This window comes from Thrips palmi, unplaced genomic scaffold (genome assembly GCF_012932325.1).
Source record: "Thrips palmi isolate BJ-2018 unplaced genomic scaffold, TpBJ-2018v1 HiC_scaffold_5, whole genome shotgun sequence".
Lineage (NCBI taxonomy): Eukaryota > Metazoa > Arthropoda > Insecta > Thysanoptera > Thripidae > Thrips > Thrips palmi.
Window position 1 is genome coordinate 16,088,648 of NW_023144632.1, and position 21,565 is coordinate 16,110,212.

Genomic DNA, 21,565 nt, shown 5'->3' on the forward strand with positions numbered 1-21,565 from the left:
GTGGCAGGCGAGCGTAAAGATGGTTTTTGTCACTGGCCACGGCGCATCCTTGCAGATCATAAGAGCCTTATGATAAGGCCAGATTGACACGTTTCGTCGCAAGTAGTCGAGGAGGCATGCCAAACAATAACGCCTGGTTCTTCGTTTTTGGGGTCGTCTGGAGCACTCTGACCCGCTCCGGTGACCCGCGTGCGGACGGGCCAGCACTCGACAGCTCCCACGCGACAGGTTGCAGCGCCCGGGCACCGCCGGGTTGGGCCGCTGGCGGGGGCTCGCCGCGCTCGAGGGGGGTGAGGTGGGGGGGCACTGCTTGGAGCGGTGCGGGACGGTGGGACGGCGGGGACCCCGGGGACCCCGCCGGCCCCTGCCCTCCGCCTGCAGCCCCCGGCCCGCGTCCCGCTGCGGCTCCCGCCAGCCCCAGCCAGCAGCAAGACGCGCACGAGCCAGTCCGTCGGCGACCTGGCGAGGATTCGGACGTGTCGGCACCGACCGAGCCCCGCCGCGCCACGCCACGCCGCGTCAAAATCGCGTGCGCTCGCCGCGAGTTCGCGTTGACGGACGGGCAGTGCTTCTCGACGACGAGAACCGGACCACCGCAGCAGCAGCAGTGCCCAGTGAAGGCTAGCGTTACGTCGGGCAGGCTGCAAGGACTATGACAGTGGTGCACGTCGAAGTTGACGTCCGTGAGTATTGGCGGCGGACAGCGGAGGACTGTTCAAGCGGCCTTCCTTGTGCAGGGCAGTGCGTGTTGTGTGGTGTGCGCGATCTTGTGTGTGTTTCCGAGAGTGGGTCCTGAAAGCTGGCGCGCATGTTGCGAAGAGGGGCCACTACTCCAGCAAGAAGCTCTTGTTCCGGCCGAAATGTCTTTAAATTAATTAGGCTCATTAGAGAAACAGTCTTTATATCCATAATTAGGGAATGGCATGTTCGGCCTACCACTGTCGATTTCCCCCTCTTTCCTCGACCCAGACTGGGGCACGGACAGGACAGCACATCCTTTTGTATAATATATAAAGGCAATCGATCAAACGAGTGAGACCGTTTGTGCGAACCGCTGCAACAATTATTTCTCAGCAGTGTCTCCTCCGGCCAGTGTCTCTTTTGAGCATTGCGTTTGGCTAAAGATTTCACTCGAACCAAGTGATACTCGCGCTACGCAGCAACAGTCATAATAAGTGCAGATCATTAAAAGGTGCCGTCATTAAAACGACAACTGTGCGAGTATTTTTTACCCTGTAGAACTAAAGATAAAAACAATAAATGTCTCATTATAATTTGTTTTTTAAAAGCAAAAGAAGGAAACAAAAGACAAGCTGCGAATTTATTGTTAATTTGCGGTTCTTAGAAACGGCTATGACTGTCTAAATGCGTGCAGAGTGGAAGGGGGAGGGGAGATCGCGGAAGCTTTCAGAAGTTTTCATAACTGCGGACGCAAATACTAGATGATCCTGCAGGAGGCCTCGTCCGAAAACCGTATGACTTCTCCTGGAGGGTCGAAAATGGCACTCGACACGAAGAAGTTGGTCTAAGTTGTTGAAAAGTTGGGAAGATGTCTAGGCCGTGGGAAGGGGGTGGGGCACGTCTCGCGTGCTTCTTCCAGGAAGGCAGACCGTCACACAGCGTGGCACGGCTTAGCAGTGTGCAGGGCGGCGCACGCTGCCCACCCTCAGCCGCTCATGGCCCTGGGCCTGGGCACAGGGCCATGGCCCCTCCCTAACTGTTGCGTTTGTACCTGTTGCGTCCTTTGCAGGTTCCTAGTCGCCACCGCGCCCATCGGGACGCGTTCCCTCCAGCAGCTGGCCCTTGCCGTCCACGCAGCGGGACGCTGCGCCACTCTCTGTTGCCCCGAGACAGCCTAGACAGGCTAGACAGCCGGCCGGTAAGACGAGACGAGACGGGGCACCTGCTGTCCGAGCGAGCGAGCGTCCACGCCGAGGGTCATTGCTTGGTAGCCGCGCTTGTTGGCTTGTCGGCGCCCGGTGCGTACACCCATGGCGCACGCCCCTGGCACGGCACGGCACGGCACGGCACGGCACCCACGCGCGGCGGGCAGTCAGACGTCATCCACTGACGCGCGCCGCGGGGCCGCCTGGTGACGGAGACGGCCCCGCCCATCCTTTCCTCCGGCGGGGCAGAGGCTGATGTTTGGCAGTCCGTTGGCCCGCTTGCTTCTCGCTTGCTTCGTTGTTTGCGTGCTTCATTCCGCAGCTCCAGCTCCACGACTCCATGACGCCTGGAGACAGCACGGTGGCGGGGGCACGACAGCGTGTGTGTGTGGGAGGGGGGGGGGGTCGCGTTATCGCGTTTTGCTGAACACACGGCAGTGGCGCCCCGACACTACGTAGTGCAGCCTCTCAAGTTCAAGTTCCAATCATCATGCGATGCAACCATGGCCCACGATATGCAGGCGCGTCGCGCGGGATGCCTATCTCTGCCTGCTAGGCGTTTTAGCTGCATCGCCTGCAAGAATCTGCCTATCAGGCTGTATCACTGACGGGGGTCAGAGGGCTCCGGGGCCGAGGCCGGGGTTGGGGCAGCTTGACACGTCCTCTGAGGTTCGCAAAAATTAACGGCGACGGTGGACGAATCATTGAAGACAGGCGAGAATCGGGGCCAATCACCTGACAGGCTGGAGACAGCGGCGGAGGAGCCTCTGTTTGGGGCAGTGCCGCGTTTTTCTCTGGGCGGACTGTTTGGGTCGGGACTGGTCGGGTCAGGGCAGCCAGACGCGGCCACGCGGCCACGCGGCCAGACGCCAGGGCGGCCAGGGCACACATGATTCCGATGCTCCCTCGGGGCGCCACACAAATGTTGACGCGCGGACAGAGAAATTTGGGACGTTTCCAAACAACGCCGTGAGCGCAGTGCCACGTGCCTTTCAGAGGCAGGGAACTGGAAAAGGGGGGGGGGGTCTGCTTCTCGTATTGACGAAGTTTAGCGCCTTGCGGCGTTAACAGAGACAGTGGCTGTGCACACGCGTGCAGAGTTTCTTACTGGTTTCTCCATACAGATCTTACTCCGCTGGAAACAACTTGTGTTCAGTCACCAATGGAGACTTTCGCTCACATGACTCACAACAAGAGACGCTTGTGACAACGTTTTTCGTAGGTGTGTCTGTCGAACTCTCTTCGAGCTCTCGCTCTTGGCTGCCTTGACCGCCGCCGCCCCGCACCCCGCGTTGGTTTGTTAATCAGGCTGCATCGACCAGCGTCTGACGTGTCTCCTCCAGCTTGTTGTCACGTCACCGTGTAGTCCGTCGGCGTCGCCGCCGCGCTGCCTGTGTTTTGTCGCCGCTGTGGTCGCGGGGAATGTGGCTAAAACGCTGAAGCTCGCCGAAGTCACGTTGCCGGCGGCATGTCCCAAGGCATGCCCCCACACGGCCCGGCGCGGCCCGCTTCGATGATGTACGATGACGGTATTGGGTTCCTCCGCCCGATTTGCATGGCCCGCGCGACGCGCGTGGTGGCGGAAAAAAGACCATGCGCTCAGCAAGGGGGAAACAACTTTCGTCAAAGCATAATGTGAAATAACTCGAATAAACGGCGGTTGACCTACAATTGAAATCATCCGAATCGCGGAGAATTGAAGGTCGCGCGTTTAGTAAATTCACAAGTTGCTTCCCTGTGGCAGGCGCGGCTGCTCTGCTTGGTGTTGGGTTTTGGGATCGCTTGCCTGGCTGCCTGCGTGCCTAGAGGCGTGCCTGGCCCGTGGCCTGGCCGCCCGGCCTGTGGAGGGAAGACGCGTCTCTATTATCAAGTCCATCATTGATCCCCTCTATTATGTGTCCCGGTGCTCTGCGTGCTTGACCTATTGTTTCGACTCGCTGCAGCTCGGCCGTAGCCTCGCGTAGCCTCGCGTAGCCTCGCGTAGCCTCGCGTAGCCTCGCGTAGCCTCGCGTAGCCGGTTCATCAATAAGCCGTTCGCTGCGCGACGCCACGCGGCGCCACGCGGCCACACCCTGCAAAACGAACCATTTCATCGAGGAAACAGACGAGGATTTTCGTCTGGCGGGAAAGTGAGCGGAATAGTTCCGGAAGCAAAATGACAGCTCTTTCAGAAATGCATGCGGGGGCGGTGGTGCTGCGCGCCACGGTTCGAAGTGCTGCCAGAGCTCAGCCACAGCCTAAATTTGGTATATATTTTGTCATTTATGGCTTCCAATATTCTCACCTCCACATCACAAGATTTGTGGAGTCCCCTTAGTGGACCGACTGTACATAAATTGGATACTTTCTTTTCTTTCTAAAAGAATCTTGACTCTCTAGAAGCCATTTTTCAGGGTGGGGCGGTGGAAGGTGCCGGGTGATGGTGGTGGCGGTGTTGGATGCGGTGATGGCGGCGGCGGTGGCGCTGGTGGTGGCGGACACCCTGCTGCGGCAACGTGTGCTCTGGGGTAAGTACTGCGCAATATTTGAACGGGTTGTCTGTTGCAGACGAGATGAAGCTGACTCTGGGAACGACGGGGGCCAAGCCGGCCGACAAGCCGCTGCCGGCGGACGGGGCGGATGGGGCGGATGGGGTCAAGAGAGCGCCGCCGGCCAACCAGGTAGGGAGCGCACCGCGAGCCGCTAGCCGCGGGCCACACACGCCGCGGCAACGCCACTGGCGGCCACTGGTGGGGCGCGAGCGGCTGCCCGTTGCGGCGGCGAAAGGCGAATGGGAAGAAAATACGTCCACAACACGGCCGGTATTTGAACCGGCGCGCGAGGCGCGCGAAAACGACGACGACTCGCTTGTTGTTCGGTCCTCGTCCAGGAAACAAGGCGCGGCGCGACGCGTCGCGGTTCCTGCTCGAATACGCGCGGCGCGGCGACCTTGCCTCGCCTCGCCTCGCCTTGCCGCCTGTTTTTCTATTCCGCTGTTTTCCGCGCGCGGTGCCGCGGAGAGTCTGCCGCGCTGCTGCCTTGCCTGCCGGTGCTCGTGTCCGGCGGTCGCGTCGCGTCGCGTGGGGCGGGGCGGGGCGGGGCGGGGCGGGGCCGGGCGGGGCGGGGCGGGGTGGGGCGGGGCGGGGCGGCCCGGGCGGCGCCGTGCACGTGCAGCAGTCCGATGGGCTGATAACGCTTCGCCGCGAGCCACCCTCGCGAGGGTCACGCGGCGGTCGCCTGACCCGCTCATGACCATCCTCAGTGATTCCGCCGATTCCCCGAAAGTTCCTCTTTTTCGGTGACCCTTCCCCCCACCCCTCGTCCCCGCGCCGCGTTGCTTGATAATTGAACGCCGCGCCGGCGTCGCGCCGTCCAGACCGGCCGAGAGCGAGAAAAAAAGGAGGAACAGGGAAGTGTCTCCCAAGTCGAAACGAGAGTTGAAGCGGGTGTCGCTTGCAGACGGCTAAGCAGACCTCGCCGGCAAGAAGGAAAGGGTGGGGGAGGGGAGGAGGTCGAGTTTTGCTAGCGATAATTATTGTCGGCTGCTTCGCGCGTCGAAGGAGGCGCGCTGTGCTCCGGGGCCGGGATGAGGCTGCCGAAAGTGGCCGGATGAATCGATGATGCCGACCGAGGCCGAAGCTCCAGCTGCGTGCTGCATCCCGGTCGGGAAGAGAAAAGTCTAGACGGCGGTAACACGATTCCGGCCGCCCAATCACACGGTGCTCGCGACAAAGACAAGGAGAGGAACTCTGTGGATCAGATTGAGAAGGGGGAAGTAGAACAAGGGGATGATGCGATGCAGGCGTTCGTAATGGTGAAACGGAAATTACCTATTTCGTGGGGAAAGGCTCTAGGCTTAGGCTTTCCTCAAAAGGAGGTGGCGGGGAGGCAGTGTAGTGACAACGTTACAGCTATAAAAGTGCTTTCCGTTCCGTGGGATCCTGAACCCGCCAAGTTGACCGCGGTGGGAACAACAACCCGCCTAGCTCGGATTGGAGTGGGGCGGGCCTTTCCGCCGCGCCGCCGTAGATCATTTTGTGCGGAGGATTCCGCGGCGGTGCGAAGCGAGGCGAAGATAGGCGTCATCGTGAACTGGTTCCGCTCTTGCTGCTCAAATCGCCATTTGTTTGGTTGTTTGGGCGAAGCTGGAGCGCGCCGTGCGACCGACTAGCCCAGTCAGTGCGCCAATGGCAATGCAGGATGGCAGTGGCTCCAGTTGCCTGCACGGCATGTCCGTCCGAGCCTCGGTCCGAGCCGAGTGCGGGTGTCCTGCTTCTCCACGCCGGGCACGCCGGCCACGCCCCGCCGCCGGCCCTTGGGCAACACCCGTCGCCGTGGCCGGCGGGGCGCGCGGGGCGCGCGGGGCGGCTCACTGACCTCACCATGTGACCAACACCGCTCATGTTCCTCTTTTCCGCGGTACGAATCGCGGGCCGTCACGTGGTTAAACTGGTTTGCACCCCTCCCCCTTCCACTGCCCCCCTCCCTCCCCGCCTCTTCCCTTCCATCCTGACATAATTCCTCGATACTCATCCAGCGTCGCGCCAACATCGGCCTACAGCTGTAGCCCGCCGGGCTGTGGCGTGGCGTGGCGCGGCGTGTGTGGCGTGGCGTTTGTGCCGTGGCGTGCGTGGCGTGCGTGGCGTGGCGGGGCGTGGCGGGGCGTGCCGTGGCGCGTGTGGCGTGCGTGGCGTGGCGGGGCGTGGCGGGGCGTGGCGGGGCGTGGTGCGGAGCGGTGCGAGGGCCGATATGTGCCAACCGGGGTTGGGCAAACCGCTGCGGGTACGCGGAAATCTCGGCGGGGCGGCCACTGCTAATCAACGGCAGTGCGGCAGCCGGTAGCGCCAAAGTAAAGGCGCAGGACTCTTCAAAGGAGTTCCCTGGCGGTCCGGAGGTCCGGAGTCGCCTCAAAGCTACGTACACGGCGCAGTCCTGTGTTGACACTGCGCCGGTGGCAACTTCGTGTTGACCACGGTCGCCCGTGCTCTGAGGCTAAGGTCGAAATCTAAGACGGCCCGTCCGACTGCCACAGACATCCCTCTTTGTGTGTCGTCGCTGCCTCCGTCCCTGTTAGCACTGCAACTCCTCTCAGTGCGAGAAAGACGACGCCGTGCCTCGTGGCCCCCTCCCCCTCCCCCTGGCTGACCCCGCGCCACCCCGCGCCACCCCGTGCCTCATGCGTTGGTGTGGTGTCTGCCCCCGGGCGACAGGCCGGCCGTGCGTTGCCGTGCGTTGCAAGGTCGCGCTCGTTGCACCTGACCTTCCGGCCAGCTGCGCTGCACGGCGCTGCACGACGCTGCACGGTGCTGCACGGCGCTGGACGGCGCTGGACGGCGCTGCACGGCGCTGCACGGCGCTGCACGGCGCTGCACGACGCTGCACGGCGCTGCACGGCGCTGGACCCGCTCGATAACCAGTGCGATGCGCCTCGGAATAGCAGAGTGGGCGGACGGAGAACGAGAGCTTCAAGCGACAGTGACGCGGCACGGCCGCAATAATTAAACAACGCTCGCCGTCCACCGCGCCGTCGACCGCGCCGCTACCTCGGCCAATTAGTGGACACGGTGCAGCGCGGCACGGCGCGGCACGGCGCGGCACGGCACGGCGCGGCACGGCGAGGTGCGGCGCGGCGACGCATTCAGATCGAGGCGACACAACGGCCTGTTACCCTAGTGTAATTATACATTGCATTTGTGTGCCGCGGGGCGCGGGCTCGCTGCCAGTGTCGCGGGCCTCGAAGGTGCGCGTCGTTCAGGTTGCGGTGCCTCGCGGCGCCTTGCCCTTGGACTGGGGGCACGGCAGTGGCGGGCTCTAGGCCCTACACTGGCGGGAGAAAGCGTCGCCGCCCCACTGGGAACTAAACCTTGACTGGCACGTGCATTGTCAACTAATCAGATGCGACCGCCACGCCCGCCGCGTCGAGCCTCACCTTGGGGGCGCTGGGGCATGCCGATGCCATTCGCGCCCCGCCATTCATTCGGTGCCGAGCTGCCGAGCCGAGGCGCTGCGGAGTGCACCCCCCCCCCCCCCCCCCGTTCCCGCCGTGTCCCCGCCGGCCCCGCCACCACGGTGGCTTGCACACAACCAGCGCCTCCTTCATAAGCCTTCCGAGGCTCGATGGCTGGCGCGGGCAGCGCCCCGGCCGCTGGACACCACGGTACCTACCAGGGACGCCGAGGGGGACGCGCCGCCGGGACCCTTGGCGGGAAGTAGGTCAGCGGGCGGGGCGGCGGGGCGCTGCGGGATGCGGCCGTGCGGTTTCTCGGCGCACACACGCACGCACCGCGCGGGGCGTATTGTCGTCGGCAGCCTGTTGAAGTGGCTCTGGCGGCCAGGCGCGACCAGGGCGACTCGCCACGGACTGGGTCAGCCTGGAGGGCCTGGACGGTCTGGACGGCCTGGACGGCCTGGGGGGCCTGGCTGGGGCCGCAGCAGGTGCAGAGGGCGGCTGGGCTGCAGCCGACTGCAGCCGCTGGAAACTGGAGATTCGAGGACTGTTTGCGAACGGTGCGAGGCGTCCAGTGCGTGTGCCACCATTTCATTACGCACAGCGCCCGTTTGAGTTCCACGAACGTTTGCCAGTGCCGCGCGCGCGGGCCTGGAGCGGTACGGCGTTTGGCGTTCGGCTGCTCATGCGGACGGGCGGACGGGCAGGCGGTCCGCACGGATGGACACGGGACGACTCGCGTGTTCAGAGTGCACTACACTACCGCTCCCACCTCTCTTCCTTTGACATCAAAACACTCGTCTCTGATTGGCTGCCGGATCGATGCGCTGGCAGAGCGCGGCTGGACGGGCTGCACAGACGGCACTGGATGGGACCGAACCTGCGTAGAGCGACCCCTCAGTGGATGACGATGTCCTTCCGTTTCTCCTTCTCGCTGGCCGCGCTGGGGACCGACCGCAGCGAGGCGCCAGGCCCGGCCGGGCCAGCAGCCCGCACCCAAACGGGGTCAGTACGAGGCGGTGGCCTCTAGGTGGCCCCCTTGAGGGTGTCCGGGTCGCACCCGTCGGACCGGCAAAATACCGCACAGCCACTCAGCCCGGTGTGATTGAGTCGGGCCCTCGGTCGGGCCCCACCCGGACCGGCGGCACAGGCCATCCCGCGCAGTGTGCTAGAAGACTTTCCGTCGAACGAGTGTTACTTTTTCAGCTGTACAGCCTCCACCAGGACTCGAATCAAACATATTGCCGACGTCACCGACGTATTTCCCGTTTCGAGGGCAATCCATTAGGTTGCTGTTTGAGGACCTCGGATTCCGAGACATGTGTCCCCCTCCCCTTGCGGTGAGCTCCAGCCTGGCCGTGGCGCCGCGGCCTTGGCTCGGGCCTTGGCTCGGGCCTTGGCTCGGCCTTGGCCCCCACGTGAAGGGCGCGCAGCGCGCAGCCAGCGTGGCGTGGCGGGCGGCGCGGTGCATGGTCAGTGGGTGCAGGGTCGCAGTTAAGAATAGGAGCGGCGTGGCGCCGGCCGGCCCGGGGGCCCGGGGGGCGGAAGCGGGCGGAAGCGAGCGCTGCATGGCCTCGGGGCGGGGCGAGGGGAAGGGCGAGCCGAGGGAGGGACATCGGGCCGATGCGATGACGGCCCGCGAGGTGGCCGGGATGAGCGGAAATTGCCGGGAAATAAGCAAAAAGCGCGATAAACGAGCCCGAAGAATCGGACCGTGTCCGCGTCGCCGCCACGGAAAACAACTTTTGGCTTCCAATCCCATCGCTGTCGCGAATGGACCGTGGCGCGGGGCCACGCGGGGCCCGGCAGTGACGCACCGGGCCTCGCGAGCCGAGAGCGCCCTCCAGGGGTGTCGCCGGCGGGAGAGCCGCGATGTGCTGGAGGAGCCCGCACAAGGGGCGAGCTCGGGCGAGTAAGTGCACGGCACACGAGACGAGGCGAGTGCAAAGCCTCGGCTCAGCCCGGGCTCAACCCAGCGGCGGCAGCGGCAGCATGGCTGGGGTATGACACGGCAAGAAACGCGGCGCATGGGATGGAGTTGGCGAGGTGCGAAAGCAACGAGTTTGATCGCCCCCCCCCCCCCCTCTCCGCACGCACTCCCTCCTCTCCCTCCGCGCGGCGTTCGCAGCACGGCCAGGCGGTGCAACAGGCAGGCATGGCAGGCACGGGCACAGGTTGCGTCGCGCGACGGAGCGTCACAAGGTCTGTTTGACTTGCGGTTCACTGCACGCACGCCCGCGTGGCGTGGCGGCGATGCCGCGTTGGACAGATATTCGAATCAGCAGTTTTGGGGCTGCTCGGAGGGCGTGCCTGGGGCGTTGCGCGCGCGCTCTTGCAGTCGCTCACCGTCGCCGAGCTGCTCCGCAACGCTCCGCACCGCGCTGGCCCGCCGTCGCCGTGCCGCCGCCGACATGGCGTTCGAGTGCCACTTGGTCGGTCAGAGCTGTGACTCTACTAGCGCACCAGCAGCTGGAGCGCGCCTCGGAAGACTTGCACTTCGGCGTACTGATTTCTGAGTGCACTGCAGTGGCCGCTCTGACGGGTTTGTCCGCTGGTATTCACACCGGGTGGTTTTCTGTCACCAGGAGGATGACAGCATCGAGAGGCTCATGGACTGCAACGGCAACAGCAAGGATGCCGACGGCGGGTCTTCCCTGGCGAGCTCGGCGATGTCCAGCCCCGCCAAGGCCGCGCGGTGCGGCCCGTTCTGCGACGGCAAGGGGCGCCCGCTGCTGCTCACCTACAACGAGGCCCCGCCCTACCTGCAGTTCAACCCGTTCATACTGTCCGGCTACCGGGGCTACCTGTCCACCAAGATGTGCATCGAGAGGTAAGTGGCGAGGCGACGGGAGCCAAAGCACCGGCAGCGAACCCTAGCGCTCACCAGTGCCTCCTCTTTCCCCTGCCTCCAGTGTCTTCTGGTGGACCAACGAGACCATCAACATCTGGAGCCACATCTTTGGATGGATGCTGTTCCTGGGGCTCACCCTGTACGACCTGCTCTTGCTCAACTTCCACGCCTCCACCGTGGACAAGGCCATCGTCGGCGGGCTCCTCATCTGCTTCCAGGCCTGCATGATCTTGTCATCGCTATACCACACCTTCTCGTGCAGATCCGAGAAGGTGTACGACTGTTTCCTCACCTACGACCTGTTCGGCATCTCCCTCAGCCTGCTGGCCATCTACATGTCGGGCATCTACTACGCCTTCTGGTGCCACAAGGTGAGGCCTGCGCCGCGCTGTGAAAGCACTGCTACTTTTCTGACCCGATTCTAACACGCAATTCACTCCACCAGGCCTGGCAGACGTTCTACTTGACCACAGTGGGGCTCATCTTCGGGCTGGCCATGTCGCTCCACGTGCCCCGGGTCGGCGCCTCGGCCAACATGAAGCTGTTCACGTTCGTGGGATGGGCGGCCTACGGTGTGGTGCCCACCTTCCACTGGACCGTCGTCATGGGCGGGCTGGACAACCCCATGGTGCAGGTGAGGCTCGCCGCGCGACAGGGCAGACAACCGCCCCCTCGTTTTCCTTGTCTCGGCGTCATGCTGGTCACCGTGCTGGTCACCGTGCTGGCTGTGGCTGCGTCCGAGCGATTCGGGCCGCCCAGCCTGGCCCGGCCCGGCCTAGCCTGGCGGCGCTGGGGCACAATGGCCGCGTCCAGGCCGCGTCCAGGCCGAGTCCAGGGTGACAAAGCCTTGTCGGGGAAAGGCGCCGGCCGGCCCGCCGCGACACCTGCTGCCTGCAGCGTGCTTGCCGCCCGCTTGCCGCCCGCTTGCCTTTCTTCGCCGCGGCCCGGCCGGACTCTCCCTTTCGTCCTGCAGTGCCCGCGGCGGGACTGCGGCGGGGATGTCGCGGACTTTGGGCTCCAGGGGCCTCCAGGGGCCTCCAGGAGCCTCCTGGAGAAAGTCCGCCTCGTCATCGACATTGCCTTGTCACCTCAGGGGGCGTCCTGGAACCGCGTCGCGTCTAACGGCACTGTGTACCACTCCGTCCGTTTTCTGCAAGTTGGTCGTTGCGAAACCAACCTATATGAAAATGAATCTCAAACTGTTCAAAGTCCCCCTCCAACATAGAAATGACACATCATTTCAATATCGATTTTAGCTGCTTGCGTGCAACCACTCCTTTCTCCTCGAATAGTGCTATCTCTGCGACAGCGAAGCGGCTTTCACGAACCCTTCGGAGCACTGAGATTCCAAACGCTATGAGTATAGCACGTATGGTGCAATGCGCTGTGATATCGCACCATACGTGCAATGCCACAGCCATATTGCACCTTTGGTGCAATGCTTCCCGAAAATGCCCTATGCTAATGCATGGGAATTTGGAGGCATTGCACTTCATGTGCAATGCTTTTGTATTGCACCAATTGACGCTATACTCATAGCGTTTGGATTCTCAGTGAGCGTCAGCATTGTAAATGTGTGTGGTACCGGACGTCCTGGGGCCTGCACCGCGAACTAGGTCGCTCATAACGTATTGAAGACTGACCCAGCAGGGCATCAGGACAGCGGGCAGCCCCAACAGAAAACGCGACCCGCCCGCCGGCCAGCGGGGCCGGAGAGGTCACTCGGGGGACGGCAAAGACGGGGCAATTTGCCATGAAAATCTTATGAGGTCTAAATGCGCCACACGCCGTCCGCGATACGGTGACGAGGTGAGCGGAAATCGCGTTCCCCTGTCCCTGTCTCGTTCTGCCGCTACCGGGCAGAGAGACGCATCGCGTGAGGAGCGCCACTTTTAATAGTTTTATTGCCAACTTCCGGGGCGCTTAGCAGTGTACCACTTCGGAACTGCAGTGCGGTAGAGGCAGCGCGTACAATGCAAGGTGAGGCACGGCCGCATGCACGGGCCGGCCGGCCTGGGCTGTGTTCGGCTACATTGCCGCTCGCTCTTCCTTTTCGGCTGACCGTGGCGCCGTCCTGCTTCCTCGTAAGTTTGCTTTTGACCAAATAAGTGGCCTCACGTGTTTAAGTTTTGCAACGGGATGCTGAAACCAGAAACTGGACCGGTTCTGTGTCTTCACCGCCGTCTATGCTGCAGCCTCCACGCGCCCCGCTCCCCGCGTCCCTCCCCGCGTCCCTCCCCGCGTCCCTCCCCGCGTCCCTCCCCGCGTCCCTCCCCGTTTCCCTCCCCGCGTCCCTCCCCGTTTCCCTCCCCGCGTCCCTCCCCGCGTCCCTCCCCGCGTCCCTCCCCGCGTCCCTCCCGCGTCTCTCCCCGCGTCCCTCCCCGCGTCTCTCCCCGCGTCTCTCCCCGCGTCCCTCCCCGCGTCCCTCCCCGCGTCTCTCCCCGCGTCCCTCCCCGCGTCCCTCCCCGCGTCCCTCCCCGCGTCTCTCCCCGCGTCCCTCCCCGCGTCTCTCCCCGCGTCTCTCCCCGCGTCCCTCCCCGCGTCTCTCCCCGCGTCCCTCCCCGCGTCCCTCCCCGCGTCCCTCCCCGCGTCTCTCCCCGCGTCCCTCCCCGCGTCTCCCCCCCGTCCCTCCCCGCGTCTCTCCCCGCGTCCCTCCCCGCGCCCCGCTCCCCGCGTCTCTCCCCGCGTCTCTCCCCGCGTCCCTCCCCGCTTCTCTCCCCGCCGCAGGCTGGCGGCTGGCCTTCTGTGTGCGTTGGGCTGCCTACCCGGACGGCGCCACCGCGCCAGCCACCGCGCCCTCGCCCACTGCCCACTGCCTGACGCCGACATGTTTGTTGTTGCAGCTCCTCCTGCCCCGGGTCATGGGCATGTACGCCATCAGCGGCGTGGCTTTCCTCATCTACGTCACTAAGTTCCCCGAGAGGCTTCTCAACGGTGAGTGTGCAGTTTGCGGCAGTTTGTAGCTGGAGGCTGGGAAAGCACAGCCTGTTTCGCTGTTCTCGGTTTTGACGGTTTTGCCCTGGTCGCTGTTGCAGGCAGCGTGGACTACCTCGGCCACTCGCACCAGTGGTGGCACCTGCTCGTCGTTCTGGCCCTGTACTACTGGCACAACACCGGCATCCAGTACGTCGAGTACCGCATGAACCACGGCTGCGGCTACAACGGCTGAGCCGGATGGGTCACCTACCCCCCAGGCGGGGCCACTGCCAGCAGACCAGCAGGCCAGCAGGCACAGCCGAAGACGTTCTCTCTCCTCCTCCTTGAGCTGCGAGCCGACGCAGAGTGTTCTCTCGGCGTCCACGCTGGCGTCCACGCTGGCGTCCACGCCGAGGACACGAGTGCCGCGGGCAGTCCGTCGAGGGAGCGCAGCGCGCAGCCCTTGTGTCTTGGGCGGCAGCATGCGCCACTGCAACATCACCACGAAGCGCGGCCGCTCTTTGAAGCTACCTATTTAGTCTCGTAATGTATTTGATCATTTTTTGTGATGTGCGCGCGTGCGCGTGTGTGTTTGCATGTGTTTGATTGTGCGTGCGTATCGGTGCGTGTGTGTGAGTGTGCGCGCGCGTTTGTTAATGAGATTTCGAAGGCGCGAACTACATTGCGCGAACGCTAGTCCTTGATGGCAAAGGAAGATTTGCTGCGATTATGAATTAATTCTTGTCATTGTTAATGTTGTCTCTACTCTGTCGAAGAATATGCATGTTTCTTGGGTGTGATTTATCTGTGTTAGTGTTAGCGTCGACGAGTGAACCTCGTTCATCTCAGAAGACTTGCCAGCACCCCTGTGATTTTGCTCAACTGTCGGGCAAATGCCCCATTCCTTTGCCCTGCTGTAGTTACCAACATTTTGGTTCCTTCTCGCTACTTGACCCGTGTATCCCTAGAAATAAACGAAGTAGCTGCGTTTTCCAGTGGCTGCTTCTCGTTGCCCCATATGTTGTCAAGTTGAAACTGCGAGCCGTGAGACGGCGGACAGAATGACCGTGTATTCATAGCAATAAACGAAGTAGCTGCGTTGCCCAGTGGGTGCCTCTCGTTGCGTCATATGTTGTCAAGTTGAAACTGCGAGCCGTGAGACCGGCGGACAGAATGACTGTTTAAATGCGGCGAATTTTTGATCTTTACTCTTTAACGTTCGTAGTTTGTTACAGTGCCATAACTGTAGGATGGCCCATGACCCACTGTGCATTTTAGGATAATTTCCAGTGTGCTAAAGTATGTTGCGAAACATTAGTTAGTTTCTCAATGTTTAAGTCTTAAGCCAAACTCTCCAGCTCTCTAAATAGATGTCTAGGTGATTGTAGTTAGTGTTGATTAATTAAATTATTTGTGGTTGTTTGATGCACTCTCGTGCTACGTTATCTCATACATGTTATTACTTATGACAAGGTAGAACTGGTGGTTTTCCTTGTGCATGTTAATTACAAAAAAAATAAAACTCATAAGTGTTTTCATACATTTTAATGTCGTTCTTTGTCAAACTGTTCCCTAGCAATAGTAACACAGTAGATATGGCACAAAGTAGTCAAGCGGCGTAGTTGAGAATAACAACCGCATGAGATCAAAATGAATTGGAACGTCACAACACGATGGAGAACGCAAGCCCTAGACACAGGAACGGTCACGTCGCGGCAGACTGCTGAGTCTGCGGCTACTGGTAGAACGCAGGGGCCGAGGGGGCGAGGTGCCTGTGTGCCTCTGTGTGCGTGTGGTGGTGAGCCACCACGGCGGTCACGGGGGCCGCGAGGACCGCGGGGACCGCCACAAACCCTGAGTCTGCGGCACCAAAATGACAAGGGGCTCGCACTGCTCTTAACAAAGTCAGTTTGCCGCTGCGGCGCAGGGAGGCACGCCGCGCACGGAAGGTCGGCGAAGTCCGCGACACCGCGAAGGTCGTCATCGAGTACCTGAGTACGGCGAGTACGGCCCGTTGACTGCGGCGACGGGGATCGGCGCCGCCACGCCCACGGGGACGACTGCTCCGCCGTGCTGCTGCTGCTGGTAGCCGCCGTAGCCAGCGGGCGCGTAGCCACCGCCGTAGCCCGGGCCGCCGTAGCCCGGGCCGCCGTAACCCGGGCCGCCGAAACCCTGGGCTCCAAAGCTACCGCCAGGGCCGCCGAAGCCTGAGGGACCGCCATACCCCGGCTGCCCACCGAACCCTGAGGGGCCGCCGAACCCTGACGGGCCTCCGTATCCTGGAGGGCCGCCGTACCCCTGAGGACCGCCATATCCCTGGGGGCCGCCGTACCCAACGGGGCCTCCGTAGCCGACGGTGCCGCCGTAGCCCCCTGCAGGGCCTGCTGGGCCTGCAGGGCCGGTGTAGCCGGAGCCGGGGCGGGCGATGACGGGCACGGGGGCGGCGAAGCCCACGGGGACCACGCCGGCGGCGCGGGCGGAGGCAGCGGCCAGCGCCAGGACGACTGCAACGGCCTGGCGATGGGGGACAAGAAGGTCGCCGTTAGGCTCGACGTCGCGGTAACGTGGACGCCACTCTGGTCGCCGGGCTGCTCACCAAAGGATGCATCTTGACGCGGAGGACGCTCGCAGCTGGAGTGGTGGCGATGTGAGTATGCCGAGTGTTTTGAATTCGGGCTATTATTTATAGACAAGCAGAGAGGTGGGGGCCTCCAGGACGCCTCCAGGATGCCTCCAGGCCCTTGGTGGGGGTCTAGGACGGGAAGGGCTCCGCGCTGCTCCGCGCTGCTCCGCGCACCTTCAAGGGCAACTCCAGCTTCCAAGGGCACTGGCCGAAGGGCCCTGCACGTGCAAGGCGGTGCAAGGGCCTCCCAGCCTCGAGGCGTGGGGTCCTTGCACTCCACGCGGGTCCGGGGATTCCCCGTCTCAGACGCAGTCGGGCGATGGACTTGGTCCTTAGAAAACGATTTGGGATTGGGATCTGTTCATTCTGTTCGTTAGCTGGCGGAATTCCGGGACTTCTGAGTGGAATACCAGCGACCAGGAGAGGGCCCTATTGAAAAATGTATTCTTTCAGCGCCACTCCAAGCCAGAGTCACGAGGCCTTCGTCTTAGATTTAGATTTACATTGTGGGTGTAGGCTTACATATTTGATGTTATTGAAGTCAGTGTCACCAGAAATCCCTTCCTCGGCCTGGGAGGAAAAGGGGGGGGGGGAGGTGAGCGCGGTGGATTTTGGCGGAGCCCGGGTCTCCACCCGAGCACCGAGCTTTTGCTAATAAGCCCTGAGGCGCGTGTTTGACTGAGTCAAACTAAGTCAAACACGCGCTAGACGCTGCGCCGCGATGCACCGGGCGCCATGGTGAATATGCATCGCGCTCCTGGCCTGATTCGGCCTGCCACAATTGTCTCTCTGCGAGGTTCGCCAACCTCCCGCTGATTTCGGCTGCCGTTAACTTTGGTGAATGCACTAATGGCGGGGCACTGCTGCGTGCGCGTCCTCGTCCAGCGGCCCCCTCGCCTGGCTCCGTGACTGGCCCAACTATTATATGTGTTTTGACGCCCCTCTCCTCCTACCCCCTCCAGGGCCCCGCTGGACAGCGCGGTGCATCTCCGGCTGCACCGCTCCGCGGGCTCCGCGGAGGGATCGACCGAACCTGCCGCGGCGGGTGAACGAACTCCTCCTGGAAATAATGCAGCGGCCGCTATTTCGGTTTCGGTCTGGCCTGACGTCCTCGGGATGGAGTGCTCGCTCGCTGCTCGCTCCGCGGCGCGTCACCGTTAGAGAGGTGGCATGGAGTGCATCGCCCATGCACGCTTCGCCAAAAAGACTTCCGATTCGAAGAGCGCCGGCCGTAGGTCCTGCGCCCTGCGGCCTGCGGCCCATGAAAAACCTGAAATCTGCTGCGATCGCTCTGGTGGAGCTACGAGGAGCTTCCAACGCGCGCGGCTTTGTCACCCTGAAGCCCGCGGCTCCGCGGCTCCGTGCACCGGCGGCAATGGCAAAGTCGGCAAAGCCCCGGCCGTGTTTTGGCCGTGTTTTGGCCGTTCCCGTTGCTGACCACTGGAGCCGGCGACGCAGGCGCGGGCCTGCAGGCCGCCTCGAAAAGCCTTACGGTACCTCCGGCCGCCCTGCGTCCCGCCCTCCGCCCTCCGCCCTCCGCTCCGCGGCCCTTCGGGGGCCCTTCGGGGGGCCCTTCGCCCGCTGCTTGCAGCCTTTAAAAGGCCCTCGCAGTGCCAAACAGACAACAGTCCGCCACTGCCGTGCACTGCAGCCGGTCCAGCTCGCCCGGCCGCCCATCCTGCCCAGCACCGCCGCCAACATGATCCGCCAAATCGTGAGTTCGCCCGGCCGCCTGTTTTCCTCCCTGAATAGCTGCCTCTCTCTCTTCCTCGCCGTTCGCGCCTCAAACTCGGCCCGCGTCTTTGAACGTGGACTTGAACTTGGAGAAAACCGGTCTCTGTGCGGGCCGCAGCGTGGTCCCCATGGCAGCCATGGCATGGCCAGCCCTAGGAGGTCCTCGAACTGGCGTGACGTCAGCGTGCAGTGACGCGCCGCCAGCTATCGTTACCGATCATTCTTCATTCAGCAGCGATAGCTGTTGTTTTTATTGTTGTAAAATAGTCGAAAAGTTTAACTTGTTTCTTCTTCATGACCAGGTCGCCTTCCTCGCCATGCTGGCCGTGGTTGCCGCCGCGCCCGCGCCTTACGTGTCCCCCTACGTCGCCGCCGCACCCTACGCCGCGACGTACGCCTCGCCCTACGCCTCGCCCTACGCCTACAGCTCGTACCCCGTGCTCAAGACGGCCGCCTACAGCCCCTACGCCTACAGCAGCTACAGCGCCTACAGCAGCTACCCCGCCGTGGCCGCGGCGGGCGTGTACCCCTACGCCTACGCCCCGTACTCCCCTGTCGCCTACATCTAGACGGACGATGACCAAGACCGACGCGCTGGACGGCTCGGACAAGGACAGGGCGGCCTTCCGGAGCTTCGTTCGAACAAAAGGATCTCTCCTGCGAGTACAAAAAGACGCCCCATGCGGTCGCCAGAATGCGCTTGTTTCGCAGAACGCTGTCTGCTGGAAACGATCGCCATTCCCAGGCACCATTTTGAGGAGTGTCGGAAATACCAAGTGCTTTTGTGTTTCTTGACGAAAATGTACAGAGATTGTGACTTCCTGTGCTGGTGCCTAAATTTATTATACCATTGAAACATCAGACAAAATAAATGACAGATTTTCATAATTAGGTGTCTAATTGATATTTCTTTCCCCTAGAACTGATGTAACATTCGGTTTGGGTTTGAAGAGTGTCTGAAAAAAAAACCGACACGAGCGGCTTGATAAAAAAACTAGATTTATTTTTTAATTTAAATGGCGAGTTGGTGGTGGTGAAGTTGGTCTAGCCCACGACGACCGGGGCAGAGTAAGCCACGGGGGCGGCCCTCACAACGCCACTGGAGTAGGCGACGGGGCTGGAGTAGGCGACGGGGGCGCCGACCACCGGGCTGGAGTAGGCGACGGGCCTGGCGGCGTAGGCGACGGGGCTGGAGTAGGCGACGGGGGCGGCGGCGACCACCGGGCTGGAGTAGGCGACGGGGCCGGCGACCAGGGGGCTGGAGTACGCCACCGGGCTGATGACTCCGGCCGACGCCGCGGCCACGACGCACATGAGGACGACCTGCGAAGAGGACAGCCGTGAGAACGAGAACGCCGCCTGAGCCGTCGAAGCACAGCGACGCGCAGTCTGGAGGCAAGGCACTCACCAGCTTGTACATGTTGGGAAGTTTCTTCTCTTGCAGACAGGAGACGAATGATTTGTTTCCACGGTCTGTGACTTTTATATGACTGCCTGGCCCAGGCGGGCCCAGCCTGGCCGGCACGCGCCAACACAGAGCACCGCATGTGGCGTTAGGAATTGGCAAACATTGGCGCCGTCCTCGTCCTGGCCGCATGTCCAGGCGCGGAGTGCGCGGAAGACGGCCCGACTCTCGAACGCAGTCGCGCTGTCCTATTCGGTGGGAACCTTGGTGGGGGGCTCGATGAGAAGGAAGTACAAGTAAGTCCGCGGCAGGGCTAGGCGTGGCTGGCCGGCTGTGTGGCGTGGCGTGGCGTGGCGCGGCGTGGTGCGGCACGGGCGCCAGTTCAATCATGAGATGGAGCCGCCCGGAGGCTGCCCGTCTCCGTCGCACCGCCACGGCGGGCCGGCAGCGCTCTGGCAGGGCGACGGGCAGCGCGCGGACTGGCGCGGACTCGCGCGGAGCGGCATGGAGCGGCGTGGAGCCTTCCGGGCGGCAGGACTGCGACTCAGCTTTCGGGACATGACGCCAAGCCGCGCCAAGCCCGAACCAGGAACACGTCCCCCAATCATCCACGACTCATATTCGGGACGGGCGTGGCGATAAGCTAACCGTTCCTGGAAATGGCTCTTGTTGTTGTGGCGATGCGAAACAAACACCGATTATCGACTGGGAGAGGAGCACCTAGCGCGTCATCCCGTCGATTTGGAACTAACAGGACCGATATCGGCCCTAAAACGGCCCATAAACGTCCAAAACCAACAGAACAAAAAACTACGTCGAAGGTAAGATTATTGGAGACAGAGGAGGGCGCCTGCAAACTGCAGGGTAGGCAGCACCGCAACACTGCGCCGCGCTGCACCGCGCTGCATTGCCTACCTCCCAGGCGGGAAGGTGCTGCGCTGCACAGTGCGTTGCGCCCGCTGCACCGGCCCCGAGGCACCCCGAGGCGGACCCGCATTCCTCCCTGGCCGGCCCCCTCTCGGACAATAGCAGTGATCCGCCGACGTGGCCGATCCTCGCGCCGGCTGTTCCTGGCACCCCTTGAAGCCGGAGGGTGGAGACAAGCGGAGGGGATGCAATCCTGAAATCGCCTGGGAAACTGGGTGACCGAGGAGGCGAGCAGTGTGTTCTTAAGTTTTTGCGGGTCGAGCATCGCAGTCAACAAGTGCCCTCCTGGAACGGCTTGGCCGAGGCGCAGCGCGCAGCATGCCGTGGGCGGGCACAGGCTTCACTTCCCCGTCCGTCCGCCCGCCCGCCCGGCCGCCTCCCACTCCAGCAAACCGCGCCTAGAACTTCCTCCTCAAGTTCGCCAATATAAGAAGCACCACGAAACAGGCCCCAGCACTTCGTCTCCTGTCCGCAAGAGAAGAAACTTCCCAACATGTACAAGCTGGTGAGTGCCTTGCCTCCAGACTGCGCGTCGCTGTGCTTCGACGGCTCAGGCGGCGTTCTCGTTCTCACGGCTGTCCTCTTCGCAGGTCGTCCTCATGTGCGTCGTGGCCGCGGCGTCGGCCGGAGTCATCAGCCCGGTGGCGTACTCCAGCCCCCTGGTCGCCGGCCCCGTCGCCTACTCCAGCCCGGTGGTCGCCGCCCCCGTCGCCTACTCCAGCCCCGTCGCCTACGCCGCCAGGCCCGTCGCCTACTCCAGCCCGGTGGTCGCCGCCCCCGTCGCCTACTCCAGCCCCGTCGCCTACTCCAGTGGCGTTGTGAGGGCCGCCCCCGTGGCTTACTCTGCCCCGGTCGTCGTGGGCTAGACCAACTTCACCGCCAACAACTCGCCATTTAAATTAAGAAATAAACCTAGATTTACATCAAAGAAGGGCTCTTTTGGTTTTTTGCAATACCTCCGTTCGCTTTGGCTGCTACGATCCGAATTTAATGACTCTAATAGCCTGCAAAGCAGAGCTCTGGGTTTTTGCATTTTGGATGACCACCACGGATCACCTGCTATCTTAATAGACGAGGCGAGGGGGGAGTGGGGGGTGGGGGTGGAGTCTCCCTCACCCTTAACCCGGTAGGCAGGCCGCCGCACAGACCGGCGGTCAGACTATGGTGGTCGGGCGCTGGCGCTGGTCGGCCTGAAACACAAAAACGTAGATCTCTGCTTTGGTAATCCGACAATGCCAGCCCCGGCACTGGCCAAGCCACAGCGGCGGCCCGGTGGTGCCTGGTGGCTAGAGATAAG

General features: G+C 62.6%; 4 protein-coding genes across 7 annotated transcripts; 2 read left to right on the forward strand and 2 right to left on the reverse strand.

The window, feature by feature from the left end:
* The first annotated feature begins 457 nt into the window (after positions 1-457).
* On the forward strand, positions 458-15,121 carry LOC117650720 (progestin and adipoQ receptor family member 3). Of its 4 annotated transcripts, none has more exons than XM_034394304.1 (8): positions 458-683; positions 1,751-1,879; positions 4,280-4,393; positions 10,398-10,642; positions 10,725-11,034; positions 11,109-11,297; positions 13,507-13,597; positions 13,699-15,121. In XM_034394304.1, the coding sequence occupies exons 4-8, from the start codon at positions 10,422-10,424 to the stop codon at positions 13,830-13,832; spliced, it is 945 nt and encodes a 314-aa protein (XP_034250195.1). In that variant the 5' UTR covers positions 458-683; positions 1,751-1,879; positions 4,280-4,393; positions 10,398-10,421; the 3' UTR covers positions 13,833-15,121. The 4 variants fall into 4 exon arrangements, with proteins under 4 accessions (XP_034250195.1, XP_034250193.1, XP_034250192.1 ...); XM_034394302.1 differs by lacking the exon at positions 4,280-4,393 and adding an exon at positions 4,434-4,546; XM_034394301.1 differs by lacking the exons at positions 1,751-1,879; positions 4,280-4,393 and adding an exon at positions 4,434-4,546.
* Positions 15,122-15,559: 438 nt separating this feature from the next.
* Positions 15,560-16,187, reverse strand: LOC117651213 (S-antigen protein-like). Its single transcript, XM_034395027.1, has 2 exons — positions 16,176-16,187; positions 15,560-16,093 (listed from the first exon to the last, which is right to left on the reverse strand). Exons 1-2 carry the CDS (start codon positions 16,185-16,187, stop codon positions 15,560-15,562), a joined length of 546 nt encoding a protein of 181 aa, XP_034250918.1.
* A 1,621-nt stretch (positions 16,188-17,808) lies between these two features.
* On the forward strand, positions 17,809-21,196 carry LOC117651214 (cuticle protein 16.5-like). Its single transcript, XM_034395028.1, has 3 exons — positions 17,809-17,916; positions 18,239-18,490; positions 20,859-21,196. Exons 1-3 carry the CDS (start codon positions 17,902-17,904, stop codon positions 21,132-21,134), a joined length of 543 nt encoding a protein of 180 aa, XP_034250919.1. The 5' UTR covers positions 17,809-17,901; the 3' UTR covers positions 21,135-21,196.
* On the reverse strand, positions 18,919-19,613 carry LOC117650673 (cuticle protein 16.5-like). Its single transcript, XM_034394247.1, has 2 exons — positions 19,345-19,613; positions 18,919-19,259 (listed from the first exon to the last, which is right to left on the reverse strand). The coding sequence occupies exons 1-2, from the start codon at positions 19,531-19,533 to the stop codon at positions 18,981-18,983; spliced, it is 468 nt and encodes a 155-aa protein (XP_034250138.1). The 5' UTR covers positions 19,534-19,613; the 3' UTR covers positions 18,919-18,980.
* Positions 21,197-21,565: the final 369 nt, after the last annotated feature.